Source organism: Rutidosis leptorrhynchoides, chromosome 8 (genome assembly GCF_046630445.1).
Source record: "Rutidosis leptorrhynchoides isolate AG116_Rl617_1_P2 chromosome 8, CSIRO_AGI_Rlap_v1, whole genome shotgun sequence".
Taxonomy (NCBI): Eukaryota; Viridiplantae; Streptophyta; class Magnoliopsida; order Asterales; family Asteraceae; genus Rutidosis; species Rutidosis leptorrhynchoides.
In genome coordinates, this window is record NC_092340.1 from 21,820,741 (window position 1) to 21,838,373 (window position 17,633).

The window sequence follows — 17,633 nt, forward strand, 5'->3', positions numbered from 1 at the left end:
AGACGGGGTAATTGGGCTTTGTACCATAATTGGGGTTTGGACAAAAGACCGACACTTGTGGAAATTAGACTATGGGCTATTAATGGGCTTTATATTTGTTTAACTGAATGATAGTTCGTTAATTTAATATAGAGATTTACAATTTGACGTATCTATAAATAACCATATACACTCGATCGGACACGATGGGCGGGATATTTATAAGTACTAATAATCGTTCATTTAACCGGACACGGGAATGGATTAATAGTCAATGGACTCATTAAAACAGGGGTGGATTACATACAAGGACACTTGGTGTAATTGATAATAAAGTATTAAAACTTTGGATTGCACACAGTCGATAACCTGGTGTAATCATTAACAATGTATTAAAACCTTATTACAGTTTAAGTTCCCAATTAGTTGGAATATTTGACTTCGGGTATAAGGATAATTTGACGAGGACACTCGCACTTTATATTTATGACTGATGGACTGTTATGGACAAAAACTGTATGGACATATTGAATAATCCGGGACAAAGGACAATTAACCCATGGTAATAAATTAAAATCAACACGTCGAACATCATGATTACGGAAGTTTAAATAAGCATAATTCCTTTATTTTATATCTTATCGCATTTTTAATTATCGTACTTTTAATTATTGCAAATTTATTTACCGTCATTTTATTTATCGCACTTTTAATTATCGCATTTTTATTTATCGTCATTTACTTTACGCTTTAAATTAAGTTGTATTTATATTTAATATTTTACATTAGGTTTTAATTGCAACTTAAGACATAAAATCGACAAACCGGTCACTAAACGGTAAAAACCCCCCTTTTTATAATAATAATAATACTACTTATATATATATATATATATATATATATATATATATATATATATATATATATATATATATATATATATATATATATATATATTTATATATATAGTTTAAAAATATAGCGTTAAACTTGGCTAGCTCCCTGCGGAACGAACCGGACTTACTAAAAACTACACTACTTTACGATTAGGTACACTGCCTATAGTGTTGTAGCAAGGTTTAGGTATATCCACTCTATAAATAAATAAATAACTTGTGTAAAATTGTATCGTATTTAATAGTATTTCACAATAAAAATATAACTATTTCGTATACACCTCGCATAACATCAAAGAGCTTGTTCTAGAGTTTCGGGAGGAGTATTGTGTTGACCTTGGTGAGCCATTGTTCCTTGAAAACACAAGAATATCGTTGATTAGTATCCTCAATAATACTAACCGTGATATGGAATTATGATAGAGAGAAGATTTTCCTTGACTCGCCTTAAATTCTTTATGTCATAATGTCGGAACGTTCATATGAGTCACCGTAATATAATCCCGGAAATTATATTACCCTGATTCATATGTGCATTCGACATTATTCCATATAGTCAAGGTGGCGTGTCAATCAAATTAAACAACGTGAGACTTAGATGGAATAAAACTTAGATGGGAATAGAAGAGTTCGAGTATAAATGCACAAGTAGTCAAGTAATTCCTACTTCTAGTCTATATGCCGGTTGTAGTCTAGACTCACTAATGTACCCTATGACTCAGGATCGACACCAATGAACTCTAACTCCCTACAACCAACGCTCTGATACCATCTGTAGCGACCCGACAAAAACGTCATTGACGGCGCCGTCTACTTTGGTCCCGTTACGTGGTCATAAGTTTTTAAAACAACGTTTGACCAAAAGTATGTCGCATTCATTTCAAATGTAAAGATTGTTTCAAAGTTTACAAGAATAGTTCAACCACAAGTTACGTTATAAGTGCCAATGAAACCTATGAGACACAATTTAAAAGTAGCCAAAAGACGCTCCATAAATGCATATATACTCGACATCCCATGCAAGTATCAAAATAATGAGTGGAAGCATGTATCACATATCGTTCAAAAACCTGAGAAGAACATAGAAATCTGTCAACGAAAACGTTGGTGAAATCATAGGTTTAAGTAAGTAAGTGAGTAAGTAAAATGAACCACAAGATTTATAACATTTCAATAATAGTAAACCATTCCAAAAATTGTTATCACGAGCACCCAAATATCAAGGCTTAACTTTCCTTTCATAGAACTCCATCACAATAGTGTTAGAATATACACTGTTTCTCGAAAATATATTTCATCCGAAGTAACGGTAGCGAACCGTCCGAATGAGGGTTTGTCAAATTCATATGGTCATACAATATAAGTTCTCGCTTACACCCGGTAAGTGTAACTAATGATAATCGAATTGAGGATTTTGTTCTAACTCGTATGTAGAATGTTTGTTTTCATACTTGTGTTCACTTTGTAAAATGAAATGTTTATGTTTTCTCATCCCAAATGTAAGTTTAAAAGAGTAAAAGTGGGACTATGATCTCACCTTGAGTGCACGAGTAATAAAGTACTTCACAAGTAAACGTGTACAAGGACAATTGCTAGTCTTGACCTAAACAAGTAGGTTGTATCAATAACGGTAAACACGATTGGTCAAAGTGCTCAATTAGTCCTATGGCTCGTTACGACTCGATAAATATAGCATGTGAGTCAACTTGTCAAGTTTCATGCAAGATACAAAGATAAAAGCATGTTAGAATGATTGCATAAGTATTTGGTTAAGTTTGGGCAAAAGTCAACTTTGGTCAAGTCAAAGTCAACGAAAAAGTCAACACGTTCGGGTCGGGTCCCGAACTATTTTTCTAAGTCTAATAATCATATATGAGCATATTAGAACAAGTTTCATGTTAATCGGAGGTGCGTAGCATAGTTAGAATTAAACGAAAAATGACAATTTTGGACAGACCAAAATGTTACGGTCGCAATGGCGTGGGTTACGGCCGTAATGGCGTGGGTTACGGCCGCAATGGCTTGGGTTACGGCCGCAATTTGGGTCCTCCAGGTGCTGAAATGCTGAATTTTTCCAAGTGTCGAGCCAAACTTCTTTCAAACATAAATCAAGAACCGAAAACACTCAAAACACGTATCTTATATCGTTGGAAAGGTAATTTAACAAGGAATACAACTAAACACTTTTTTATAAAAAAAAAAACATCATTTACAATAATCGAATTCTCGTCGATTGATCATTTAAAGCTCGTTATCAAGGTTTCAAGTTCGTAAAACACATAAGATGATTCGGGAACTTACTACACACATATAATACGCCGTTTCGTAGGTAATCACGCATACAATACTATCAAACACTTACAAATAACATTGCAAAGCATTCAATGCATTAAAAGTCCGTTTTACTTCTATCAAACCCTAATTCAAAATCACAAATTTAACAATTATGATTATGAAGCTTTTCCATGTCAACCTACATACCAAATTGAAGCTAGTGATGCTAGTAACACATTTAATACATGCACTTTTAACATCTAACAACATTTAAGCAACCAAATCTCAAAATCAAAAACATAAGTAATCACTTACCTTAAATTTTAAGGCTAAATTTGTCAAATGTATTTCCATTTCATCAAAATACACACGGACACAAAATTAGAGACAAATTGAGAAATTGAATTTAGTGATGTTAATCAAAACACTTTTTATGAGAGGTACTATAACAATTTACCCTTAATAAAAGTTCGCAATAAAGGCCTCATGGAAAAATTGCATATGCCAATGGACTTTGCAATTTGTGAACTGCCAGAATTTCTGTGTCATGATCGAAACTTTTCAAGTAGGATCTGAAAATTTTCAGGTCAGAATCTCTGTGTCTAAGACACAATATTCTTTTGCGATTTGTGAATGGCCTGTGTTATCCGGTCATGATCAAAAGTTTTTAGGTTTCGAATTGAAATATATCGGTTATTACCAGAAAATTCATGTTATTCACAAATCGGAAAAAAATATTCGGATCTTGCAAATTGCCTTTGCGTATGTCTATGACCAGGATATTTTAGTCGCGACCTAAAGTCTTTTGGTCACTTGCAAGACACGATCTTTTTCTACAAATTACGAGGGTATTTTTACGACCGGTAAATTTCGATTATCATCGAAAAACGCAAATCCTTACCGACGATTTTGTTGTTATGACCAGACCTGGAAGTTTGGAACTAGCAAATCAAGAGCAATAAGTCATAACTCATAATCTGGTCATAACCGAGTCCCTACGGGCTCGTTGATACACCCATCCACGTGGCATCCAAATCTACAGCTAATTCACTCAAATAACCGTTTTCCTATTTCCTTTGTTCTCCCCATTCAACCTTTTTCTAATTACTTATTTTCTCTCTCTAAAATCATGCTTCTCAGAGCTCCACCGGCTACCTTCTTACCTACTGGAGCCACAGCCGGCACAGGCGAGAATATCTTCGGCTCTATGCTATCAGTGTCCTCTGTTTCTCGTTCTCCGGCGATTGTTTGTGCGGCTGCGAAAGGCGGATCGTCAAATAGCCGGCCGATTACAGGCGTTGTGTTTGAGCCGTTTGAAGAGGTTAAAAAAGAGCTCAATCTTGTTCCTACCGTTCCTCAACAGTCACTTGCTCGTCAAAAGTTCACTGATGAATCTGAAGCCGTCATTAATGAACAGATTAAGCAAGTTTTCTTTGATAATTGTTTTCACTTCTTCAATTTGTTTTGATTCGTATGCGAATATTGTTTACTTGAAGTTCTAATCACAATTAATGAGTATTTATTGATTTCTATGGTGTAAATGATGTACGCATGATAGGTGTTTGATAAAATTACTAGGAGAATGGTGTAGTTATATGCTCAATTGTAAATTTTATTCATATTTGATGTGCTTTTATTTATACTCCGTGTTATATTATGAATGATGCACACATGATAGGAGAACATAAGCTGTAGATATATATTTATATATCTCATGTAATTACAGTCAGATACAACGATAATGACTAGTTTAATTGATATAATGCATAAATGATGTATGCATGTAGCTGTTTGATACAAGTTCTAGTAGAATTTATGTTGTAGTCAGTGGCAGTATCAGGATTCCAAGTCACCGGGGTCAAAAAAAATTATAAAACCGTGACAATTTTTTGGGCAAAATATGGAGATTTTGGGGCAAAAAATGGAGGTTTTTAAGCAAATTATGGAGGTTTTTGGGCAAAATTTTAACATTTGTGGACAAAATTTGAAGGTTTTGGGGTAAAATTTGAAGATTTATGGGCAAAATTTAAAGGTTTTGGGGCAAAATATGTAGGTTTTGGGGCAAAAAAAAATCCACTGGAGCAAAGTCGAAAAATCCAAAAATTTTACACTGAAAATTGCAAATCCACTGAGGGCGGCTGCCCCCGCCTGTCCCCATTAAAAACCACCCCTGGTTGTAGTTATAAATATATATGATATATGATATATATGCATGTTTTATCAGGTCTTATGAATATATATAACATAATAACATATCGTGTATGTTAAAAGATAAATTCGATGGTGACTTTGTACTTGTTTGTAATGATGATTTTATTTTTTTGTGATCCTTTCAGTGTCGAGTACAATGTTTCATATGTATACCATGCTATGTACGCATACTTTGATAGGGACAATGTTGCTCTCAAGGGTTTAGCCAAGTAAGTTACTACAGTCACTCGGCATTTGTATTAACAGAGTTGAATCTACAAATTGTGAGAAATGTTTGATGCGAATCTGGTATATGAATCCTTGTAGGTTCTTCAAGGAGTCAAGTGTAGAGGAAAGGGAACATGCTGAGTTGTTAATGGAATACCAGGTGATCTATAGTTTCCCTCGTGATGTTTGAAAACCCGATGCATAATTTGCGTTATTGTTGTTGACTAATACATACTATGATTTCTCTATTTGTTTACAGAACAAGCGCGGTGGGAAGGTGAAGCTGCAATCTATATTGATGCCATTGTCGGAGTTTGATCATGCAGAGAAAGGAGATGCACTTTATGGTAAGTTGTGTATAATTTCTTCTGTGTTATATATGATTGATTACGCATTCTGTGAATGCTACAGATACATTCAGTTAGATCTCATATTTTCCTTGCTGTTTTTAACTATTAATGATATGGACCTATTGAAAAAATCCTTTTACTTTTATATGTTTATTGCAGCCATGGAACTTGCATTGTCACTGGAGAAACTGACAAATGAGAAACTTCTACACGTACATGCGGTATGACATACTTTTGGATATGTTTGTATGCTCACTAGTAAACCAATTAAAAGCATTAATAATAAGCTCGTGGAAAAGTGGGATATGAGTTTCTGAATTATTTGATGGAAGCAGGTGGCCAACAAGAACGGTGATGTGGATTTAGCTGATTTTATTGAAAGCGAGTTCTTGGGTGAACAGGTAGAAATGCAGCTGCCACTACTATAAATAATGAAATTCAGTAATATTGTTGTGTGTTTTTTTGCTTCTTGCTCAAGGGGAAGCTGATTTTATTTTCGCTTTTGTTAAAAGGTTGAGGCGATTAAGAAAATATCTGAATATGTTGCTCAGCTAAGACGAGTCGGAAAAGGACATGGTAAACTTCCTAAATGTGTCTTAATTGAAATGGAAGACATTGTTCATACAGTTGCTGACATAATTTTTTTTTTTTTTTTTTGAAATATCAGGAGTTTGGCATTTTGATCAGATGCTCCTACACGAAGGTGCTGCTGTTTGATAATGTGAAGTGATCTGTTTCGACAGTTATATATATGGTGATGTCTTGTGATCATTAGGAGGTAAAATCAAAGATATTAGTAGCCTTAAACATTTTGGTTGATGTTAAGTGCAACATATGGAGGCTGGTTGTACAGTTGTCTATTCCCCTGCTATGTTTGGTTCAATTGTAAGAATCCCGTTTTGAACTCAGTATTGAATAAATATATATTTGGTTCAAGAACCGACCATAGTCTTGCATCTTTTAAAAGAAAATGCTTAAAAAATGGTTAAATATGCCAAAAATGGGCAGGTGGAGGTACAATCATCTGATCAAATCATTAGTTTATATTTGAACTGTTCAAGAGGTGGCACCAGATACGGTTGACTTATGAGTACGGTTATCTGTGTTGTCCTCATACCAATGTATATATTCGTATTTTTTTTTAACATAAAGAACTACTACTATTCATTTATCAAAGAAAAATGAATAAAGATGGTCCAACGTTAGAAAGCTTGTTACCATGTTAACATCTATTTCTTAGGTAAACAACAATTTTCGGGTGAGCATATATGCATTTTAAATCGTACACGAATTTGAAACTAGAAAAACATGGAAGGCCACACAAGACCAATTGTCTTTATCAGAGTTGAATTAAGTATCACAAATAATTAATAAGCAACACACAAAGACACCTTGATAAAATGACATGTTGAAAATTATTTTAAGAGTCTTGTTCTTGATATCAAATCATGATTCTTTCAAGCTTATAAAAGAACACATTTTGAAGAATCTCTTCACTAGACCTTTCATCCTTTCTGTGTTGCTCTTGCCTGCCTTTCATTAAGTATATTAAGGAGTATGTGATTAATGAACCTGTTGAAAGAACAATAACAGCCCGTCTAGCTCAGTTGGTAGAGCGCAAGGCTCTTAACCTTGTGGTCGTGGGTTCGAGCCCCACGGTGGGCGACATTTTTTTTCTTCAAAAATTTTTCAGGTACCCAATGCATCATCGATCCTCACCGTCAAACTATTACACGTGTCAAAATCTCAAATCATCAGAATCCGATTCTAGGCCCCACTTATCAATCATACGACATGTTAACTGCATTTTAAATCCATCCACACTATTTACCGCTATCTCAGTTTCCCGAAACCCCCAAATAAACACTCGTTCACACTCTGTGTTTTCTTCTGTTCACCGGAGAGATCGGAAACCCTAACTTAACCACCGTCATCGATGGCTATCTCCGTTCACAGTCTCTTTCATCAACGCCGTTATCCATTCATTGCATCCCTCGTTCTCATACTCATATTCGTCACCGTTTTCATATTAACCACCAACACTTCACAACCACCTCCTCGCTACCGTCTACCTATTCAAAACATCACCACCAGTAACCTACCAAATACACTTTCAAATACAAATATCGATACAGATATAGATCGTGATATCATCGTTAGTGATGATAACAATAATAATAGCGTGAATAATATTATTATAATTAATATTAATACTACTACTAAAATTGATGATAATAGTGTGGAGGATATGGTATACAAATGGGAGGCGTGTCCAGGTCCTTTGGCGGTGGATTACATACCGTGTTTGGATAACTGGAAAGTGATTAAAAAGTTAAGATCGAGAAGACATATGGAACATAGAGAACGCCATTGCCCTAAACCTAATCCTCATTGTTTGATTCCGTTGCCTGATGGATACAAAGTGCCGGTTTCGTGGCCGAAGAGTAGAGACATGGTGAGATTGCTGCTTTGGTAAGGTTTTGTATTTACTAATTTTATAGTTACAGAATCTTATATATGGTTTTTTAAAAGTTCAGTTTTAGTAGTTGGAGTTGAACTGTGAGATTGCTACTTTGGTATATTAATGTATGAATAATATGTGATATGAATATTTGTATCTTAGTGTTACATAGATATATAATTTTTTGTTAATGAAATTGTTGTATAAAAGAATTTGGATGTTGTTAAGGTTTATATGTTGATTTGTAAATCAAGGTTGTTAAACGTATTGATTGAATAAATAAATAAATAAATAAATAGACCTGCAGTGGCACAAAATTTTATGCAGATGGGTGTGTGGACAAAATTTATTATTAAAGCAAGAGTCATGTGGTATTAAGTTAACTTTATGAATACATAAACAAGAGTCCTGCACGAACAGGTTAGCTTATTGTAATACATTAGTTACTGCCACTGAGGGAGGTAGATTCGTATTCTTTTTATAATACGAAGTAGTTACTAGTTATAGTTATTATAATCTCAACCTTTATATTGGCAAAAGCAATAAAGATTGTTTATTTATTTAACATGGCATAAATTGGAAAACTATGCGTAACGTAAAATTTGGTCTCCTCTTTGCACATTATCCGAAATAAGCTTGCTCATTTCGTATTGTTGGGAAATTACGGCATCACTAATTCCCACCACCCAGCCCAACAATAATAGTAAAGAAATAAAAACAATACACAACACAAGATTTAACGTGGAAACTCCAAAACAGGAGAAAAACCACCGGCCCCCAAAGAGAGAAATACACTATATCACAAATTGTTACAATAATATAGACGACTCTCTTAAGCCAACTACACTCTCCAAAATATTTAACTAATACAACTCTCAAACAAGGGTAAGAAAGAAAGAAATAATCAAATACTTAAAGTGTATTGATTGGTGCGATTTGGAATGAAGACTTAGCCCCTCTTATATAACCAAGTCACTCACCCCTCCTCCCACCAATGTGGGATAAACATATCTTCTACTAGCCAAAATAAACCAACAAATCTTCACCTTTTGGATAGAAGAAGATAACCATGCTTCCACATTGCAAGGATAACCGATGTAGACGCTTCCTCGACGACAACTTCAAGATCCTCATCTTCATGCCGTTGACATTATCTCCCAAGAGACAAAACTTGCATCTTCATCGAACATTGTCTAAACCGACAATCATTGTCATCACAGACAATCATAACTCTTAACAAGAATTATCATACTCCACCATTAAGAGTATAGCACTTAGAATATCACATTCCAAGCATTTCACCTCGGCACATGTTGTTGAACAACCAGCTGAAACTTTATGGTGCAACTTCCTTGTTTGGCTTTCCCGAAAGTTTCATCAGCTACAACATCAGTTTCCATCACACACCTTGCATCAACGCCAAACCAATGCCCATGTACAATTTGTGGAACCGCTAACGAATATCCCTTTTCATGGTGGCGCGGACACACCATGAGGATGACGTGACTTCAGAGGAATTCGTCACTCTCCGTAACAACGGAGACAATGTTAGCGTCTTTGGAGCCATTTGCCGGATTAGCTCCACCGGGACAATTAACCCTTACATGTCCAGTCTTCCCGCACCTCCAGCATACCAGATTCTTCCCAGAGTTTCTCTTTCGCCTATCCGAACACAACACTATCGTATCTCCTGATGACGAGACCCCGTTACCTTCCAGTCTTTTCTCCTCGGATAGGAGCTTGCTAGTAACGTCTTCAAACTTCAGAGTTTCTTTCCCATACATCAAAATAGGTTTCATGTGTTCATAAGAAGATGACAAAGATAATATCAACCTCAAAGCTTTATCTTCATCATCCACTTTAACTCCAATAGCTTCAAGTTCTGAAACAATACCATTAAGAATACTTAGATGATCTGAAATCTTTGAACCCCCATCCATACGCAGAGTATGAAATTGTTCTTTAAGACACAACCGATTTGAGATGCCCTTGCCCTGGTACAACTGCTCTAGTTTAACCCAAAGCTCCTTTGCCGTTGATAACCCGTGCACATTTGCAAGCACGTTCTTTGCAAGACACAAACGAATCGCACTTGCTGCCCTCAAATCCATATCATCCCATTCTTCTTCATCGAACTTACTGCTAGAATCACTGCCAGGAACAAGGGTGGGTTTACCCTTCAAAGCCTTGTGTAAACCAGACTGAATCAACACATCCTTGACTTGAACCTGCCATAAGCCAAAATTGATCCTCCCATCAAATTTCTCAACATCAAACCTCATTGGACTGAACTTCGACATCGTATCCGTATCCTATAAACAACACTTTCTCTGATTTTGCTCACGTTTCGAATAGCCAAAAGATGTAGCAGGTAGCCAGGACCCTTTAAATCGGAAATCCACAACTCGCCACTAACAAATCCAACTATTAATACGAATCAGAAAAAAAATATTGTCTAACCAGATACCCTATATGATCAATAGAACTCGTTTCTGATGTGGACGATCCACTCCCGTGGCAACCACAGAGCATACTCCGACTCCTATAACCGAGACCCTCGTCAAACCTGACGCTCTGATACCAGTTGTTGGGAAATTACGGCCTCACTAATTCCCACCACCCAGCCCAACAATAATAGTAAAGAAATAAAAACAATACACAACACAAGATTTAACGTGGAAACTCCAAAACAGGAGAAAAACCACCGGCCCCCAAAGAGAGAAATACACTATATCACAAATTGTTACAATGATATAGACGACTCTCTTAAGCCAACTACACTCTCCAAAATATTTAACTAATACAACTCTCAAACAAGGGTAAGAAAGAAAGAAATAATCAAATACTTAAAGTGTATTGATTGGTGCGATTTGGAATGAAGACTTAGCCCCTCTTATATAACCAAGTCACTCACCCTTCACATCTTCCTCCCACCAATGTGGGATAAACATATCTTCTACTAGCCAAAATAAACCAACACGTATGGCATTGACTTTTATGTACTAATTGATGTTTAGGTGTGAGTAATATTTTCTGTCATGTAAACTGGTTCGTATGGCATTTACTTTTATGTACTCATTAGTAGTTTCTGCCATGTAAACTGGTAAACGGAGAAGGTTTTCATTCTTTAAGCTACTAGGGTGGGCAACCTTACTGGGTTAAGTATTGGGTTAATTTCTGCAATGTGTAAATGTTATTAAATGTTGGCTTAATGTAGCTGCAGAGTATTGTTTTTTTATCTGTTTATAATATTTATTTTCTTGATGTTCATAACAAAATTGTACTTTTAACACAATTACGATTTGGTACATATTTGCTCTCTGGTACTTCTATTGTTAATAAATTTTGTAAGGTAATATATTGTTCTGCCATTTGCAGATATGGTTTGACAATGTTCCGCACCTTAAGCTTGTCGAATACAAGAAGGAACAAAACTGGGTGAAAAGATCAGGTGATTATCTTCTTTTTCCTGGAGGTGGTACTCAATTTAAGGAAGGAGTTGATCATTACATCCAATACATAGAAAAGGTATCACTTTTTTACTATCAACTTACCTTAATTACTTCCTTTGGTGCCTATCAAAAACAACATGGGTCAAAATTGATAGTACACTAATTTTATGGTACTAAGCAAATGCATATAATAAACTATAAGAGGGCTTATGGTGTTAAGCTGATGCATTTATTAATGAATGTTATACATTATGCTTCCTTATTAATGAGTGTTGCTTGATGCTTTATTGTTTCTTTTTTTCTTCTAGAATCTTCCTAAAATTGGTTGGGGGAAGCGTACACGAGTGATTCTCGATGTTGGTTGTGGTGTTGCTAGTTTTGGCGGTTATTTGCTTGACAAAGATGTAATAACAATGTCATTTGCTCCAAAAGACGAACACGAAGCTCAAATACAATTTGCTCTCGAACGAGGCATTCCTGCTACCCTCTCAGTAATTGGCACACAAAGGTTGACTTTTCCAGATAATGCCTTTGACTTAATTCACTGTGCACGTTGCAGGGTGCACTGGGATGGATATGGTAATGGTATTTATTTATATATTTTTATTTAATTTTATGACTTTTCAATTGTTGTAATTTTTATGGATGTAATATTAGGTGGAAAGCCATTGTTGGAGTTAAACAGGGTTTTAAGGCCCGGGGGAGTTTTTATATGGTCGGCTACACCAGTCTACCGTGATGACGAAAGAGATAAAAAAGTCTGGGACGGTGTGTATAACATATAGTTAAACTTTTATTATTTTTTATATTATTCATTAATGTTTTGTGTGGTTATTTCAGCCATGGTAGCTCTCACTAAATCAATTTGTTGGAAGGTCGTAGCTAAAAGTTTCGATTCATCTGGAATAGGACTCGTTATATACGAGAAACCTATTTCTTCATCCTGTTATGAATCGCGTAAAGAAAATAATCCACCTATATGTGATGAGAATATTCGGCCAAAAACGTCATGGTAGATGAAAGCATGTTAGTACCATTATAGTAAACGTATCATCTTTATTATAAGTATAATCATTTTTATAATTTTCTTTTAGGTATACACCTCTAGATGGTTGTATTTCTGAAATCGGGATGACGAATACATGGCCTACTCCTTGGCCTGAAAGGCTCAAAACTAAACCTTCAAGTCTTTCATCCGAACGTATGTTTCATGAGGATACTAAACATTGGGCTGAACTTGTTTCAAATGTCTATCGACGAGAGCTATGTGTAAACTGGTCAAGTGTGAGGAACGTGATGGATATGAACGCTGGTTATGGAGGGTTAGTTATAGATGCTTATCATTTACTCTAGCTTCTCATTAATGTGGTAAAATGGGTGGGTTAGGTAATGGGTCAAAATGGGTGAATTTCATGTTTGAAATTTTGAACAGGTTTGCTGCTGCTTTGACTGATTTACCCCTGTGGGTGATGAATGTCATCCCTGTTGATGGACCCGATACTTTGCCTGTAATATTTGACCGAGGACTGATTGGTATCTATCATGACTGGTGTGAATCACTTAATACGTATCCAAGAACTTATGATCTTTTACATTCAAGTTTTCTCTTTGGCAACCTAACACAGAGGTATAGAATTTTGATACTAGTTGTGTTTTTACTTCCTGAAATAAGTAACATTAATTAATGTGTTATGGCGTTAACATTTAAATTTGTAGGTGTGATATGTTGGATGGTGCAGTCGAAATGGATCGCGTATTAAGACCAGGTGGAGTTGTGATAGTTGAAGACACTGTAGAAATGATAAACAAGTTGAGACCAATTATGCATTCACTTAATTGGTCGACTACCTTACACCAGAAACGATTCCTTGTTGGTCACAAAGGTTTCTGGCGTCCCAAAACTGAAAGGTAAAATTTATATGATGAATGTAAGGTAAATTTGACCGCCAACGGAAATTTGTTGTACTATATAAACTATAATTTATATATTTACAGCTGCCTTCAGTTCGAATTTATGTTCATGGTAGTAAATACATTCATATATATTTCATATGTTGCTATATGCTTAAATTCGACTGGATAAACGAATTTAATATGAATATATAAGTAATCAAACACATGGGATGGGACCCACCCCTACAGGAAGATGGTATTTGGTGTTATTAGAATCATGGTTTGGTTTAACCACTAAAGTTGATGGTTACTAGTTTCATCGAGTTTGAATGTTTTATAAGTATCAATTAGTTGAGGAATATCCTGTATTCAAACCATGTGCTTTTCTCCCCTGTTCTGAAAAAAACAAAACAGAACAACATTATATTTTGGTAAGTAAATATTTGGATGTTAAAAATTGATTTTGTTTGCTAACTGCTACCATCATAAGTTTACCTAGCAGTTACATACTCATATGATGTGTATGTACATTTAAGTAAAAGATACTTTTGTCTTTCCATCAAGTTTATAAATATCTTCAGAAATTTTAACAAGCATCCAGTCAAGAAACTTCTAGACAAGCTCCAACACTAAACTAGCAGTTAGGATTTGTGACATAACCACCAATTGAATTGATGCAAGTCTTACAAAAAGTAACCAATGAAAATCTAAACCAGGCCCTCAAAAACCAGTATCACACCATATAGACATGAATAACGCGTATCAGAATCAATCGGGCCAACAAGATCATTCAATCCTCAAACGGAAAGATTGCGATTGCTACTGCATTTCAGCTTCTTTTTTCCTCGGGACAATTTTTCAATTTCAGCTTAGAGAGATCAATTAGACTCTGTTTCTGGTGCAATCGGACCTTCTCAATCATTTCCTTTAGAGTCTTTTGATGCTGCTCCACACAAGTCAAAATTTCAATTATGGTCTTCCCATTGCCCGATTGCTCTTTTTTAGGTTCTTTTCGAGCTTGATGATTTATAACTTTCGCTTCGATATACTCCCGATAAGTAATGGTACCCCTCTCCTCCAATGTTGACTTTTTAATCACCTGACTTTCATCACATTTAATCCCCAAGTACTCGGCTATTAACGTGACGAAATGCCCCCCACAAATCGGGCTGTTGGGATCGACACCAGTGGCCCAATGTTTCAAATAGTAGGCCACACAATAAGGAATATTGACACAAGTCTTGGACCTAATTTGTTCCATGCACCAAAGGTCAAACAAGTTGACCTTCTTCACGTCCTCCGTCCGATGAGTAATACAAAGGGTCAAAAACAAGTGAATTAAACGGAAATAAACATCATCTATATATACATGCGAGACACCATCGGGGGACCAAGAGGATACAGAGCTAAACTCTTGCCAAACTTTATTTGCGTTAAATTCCTTCTCTTCATTCATAATAGAAACTCGAGCACCCGACCAGATGTAATTGCTAAAGTGGCGCTCACTCATCTGTTTCGGTAAGTAGAGTTTTAAGCACCTCGTAAAATCCTGTAAAGACATGCGGTGGGCCACACCACCCAATCTAAAACTCATGAAGTCCTTATCCTTCATGCCTTCGGGATTTTCTTTTAAAAAATATGTCGAATAAAACTCCCAACAAAGGTCCTGATAAATAAGCACGCGCTTATAAAGCAACTCTTCCCATTACTGATAATAATAAGTTCTATTCCCATCTGGTGAGTACTGTTGTCTCAACATGTCCCTTACAGTCATCTCTAGCCAATATTGTTTCAAAAGACGCCAATAAATATAACGATTCACAGCAAACGGTTTCTTAATCAGCTCATTGTACCTCCAACAATATTCTTCATAGTCGGATAAACTGGGGTCAAACGGGGGAATCATTTGATCGCCATTGCTTGTTGTAGATGTGGAGGCTTGTTGCTCCTACAAGCGATGGATGTGTATGCATTAGCAATAACCCAAATACTTAACTAAAACATAACATAAGTATATAAATATAAAAACACTTATGCACCGTTTGGCTCACGGAATCCAATAAGATTCCGGCGGAATTGGCATTGAATTGAGACACGTGTTGCGTCTAAATTCAATTCCAATTCCGCCGGAATCCCATTGAATTCCGTGAGCTAAATTTGAACTGTGTCTAAAACCGAAAATAACAACTGAACAGATTTATATTTATACTAATTGGCACCAAGAATTTGGTACCCAATTCTAGGGGTGTTCATAATATCCGAATCCGAATCCGCAATCCGAATAATCCGAATATCCGATCCGAAATATCCGAAAAATCGGATATCCGGATTTTCGGATATCCGAAATTCGAATATCCGATTTTTCGGATTCGGATATCGGATGCCATTTTTCAAAATTTTCGGATATTCGGATATCCGAATATCCGAAATTACATATATTTAATTTTTAATTATATCTTTAAAATAATAAGGATAAAGTAGAATAGTGAATTTTGTTGATGGAATTGACCCATTTTAACCAATATATACAACATATATCACTCTTTTTATATCTATGTGAGACTATGCTGTGAATGCTCACAAAATCAATACTGAGTTCAACATATATAATGCCCCACAATAATTAACGATTTACAAAACTATTGTAATATTACTGATATAATAAACTGTTGTTAGTAACATAGTTATAAGCTTATATATAACGTGGCATGCCAATAAGTTTGCATCAATACACATTTGGAAGTCATTATCTCAAGTACACTACATATATTAATTACTGTATAATTTAAGATGGATACGCTTTTATGATCTGCTCATCGCCCATATTGACACCTATACAATACGAGTAGTCAACTATTGTATAAGTGGTTTACCTCACAATAACAGCTTATTACTAAGCTTTACGTTCAACCAATTTCTTTATACAAATGGAGTTCGTATTTGCTAGAAAGCTTTAAATATAAACTTCGGATATTCGGATAATCCGATATCCGAATCCGAAATTTCGGATATCCGAAAACCGGATATCCGAAATTTCGGATTCGGATATCGGATGGCCAAATCCACTATCCGAATTTTCGGATATCCGAAATTCGGATATCCGAATTTTCGAATATCCGGTTTTGAACACCCCTACCCAATTCCCCCTAAAACGACACTCCAAACAACAAACAAATTCAGCCCCCAAACTTTAACCCTTATACAATTTTGACCCCCCACATAGTGGTGTAAAATGTAAAACTATTTTTTTAATAAAAAATCTTAAACAGACTCCACCAGAATTTTTAACGGCACATATCTTCCCGCTCGCTATGAATTAAATTTTTTCGAAATCACCGTTCAACTCGAAATAATTTTACAAATACAACGCAACTAGCTATGCGCGAAACAGACTGTTTTTAAAAAACGCTATATATTTCAGGATATATTATATACATTTACAGGTATAATAAACAACCAAAACTAACCACATCATATCGATGGTTCCATTCCCCTTTTTATATGCGGTTTTTCTGACGTTAAAAACGTGGAATCCATTACGTATACTACGTACTAAACACATGTTTCCAACCATATACGTAGCAACACGTTTTTAAATTTGTAAATACATAACGTTATATTAAATATGAACATGCAACCCGAAAGACCCCGCCGCATCGCGCGGGCATGTATTTTTCTAGTTAAACAATCAATTAGAATGCTATATAGGCATATAGCACAAGTAACAAGTGAATTTCGTCTATAACAACAATTTACACAATTCAACTCAGAAAGAACAAACCCTAATTTCCAAAATCGTGAACAATTCGCAAGTAAACATTGAAATTATGGAATTAACAAGATGAAGAACAACTATTCAGCATATAATCGGTTATAGAAACAAAAACAAACACCACCACGCCTTAGAACT

At 35.5% G+C, this 17,633-nt stretch overlaps 2 protein-coding genes and 1 non-coding gene across 3 annotated transcripts; all 3 read left to right on the plus strand.

Annotated features, from left to right (window-relative positions):
* The first annotated feature begins 4,189 nt into the window (after positions 1-4,189).
* Positions 4,190-6,845, plus strand: LOC139861888 (ferritin-2, chloroplastic-like). Its single transcript, XM_071850416.1, has 8 exons — positions 4,190-4,571; positions 5,486-5,569; positions 5,667-5,727; positions 5,827-5,914; positions 6,077-6,138; positions 6,253-6,318; positions 6,430-6,493; positions 6,585-6,845. The coding sequence occupies exons 1-8, from the start codon at positions 4,279-4,281 to the stop codon at positions 6,632-6,634; spliced, it is 768 nt and encodes a 255-aa protein (XP_071706517.1). The 5' UTR covers positions 4,190-4,278; the 3' UTR covers positions 6,635-6,845.
* Positions 6,846-7,509: 664 nt separating this feature from the next.
* Positions 7,510-7,582, plus strand: TRNAK-CUU (transfer RNA lysine (anticodon CUU)). Its single transcript has one exon. It is a non-coding gene; the product is annotated as a tRNA-Lys (tRNA).
* A 186-nt stretch (positions 7,583-7,768) lies between these two features.
* On the plus strand, positions 7,769-13,827 carry LOC139861404 (probable methyltransferase PMT23). The gene is made up of 8 exons (XM_071849788.1): positions 7,769-8,372; positions 11,757-11,906; positions 12,139-12,409; positions 12,488-12,598; positions 12,671-12,842; positions 12,925-13,152; positions 13,263-13,457; positions 13,547-13,827. Exons 1-8 carry the CDS (start codon positions 7,854-7,856, stop codon positions 13,740-13,742), a joined length of 1,842 nt encoding a protein of 613 aa, XP_071705889.1. The 5' UTR covers positions 7,769-7,853; the 3' UTR covers positions 13,743-13,827.
* The last annotated feature ends 3,806 nt before the right edge of the window (positions 13,828-17,633 follow it).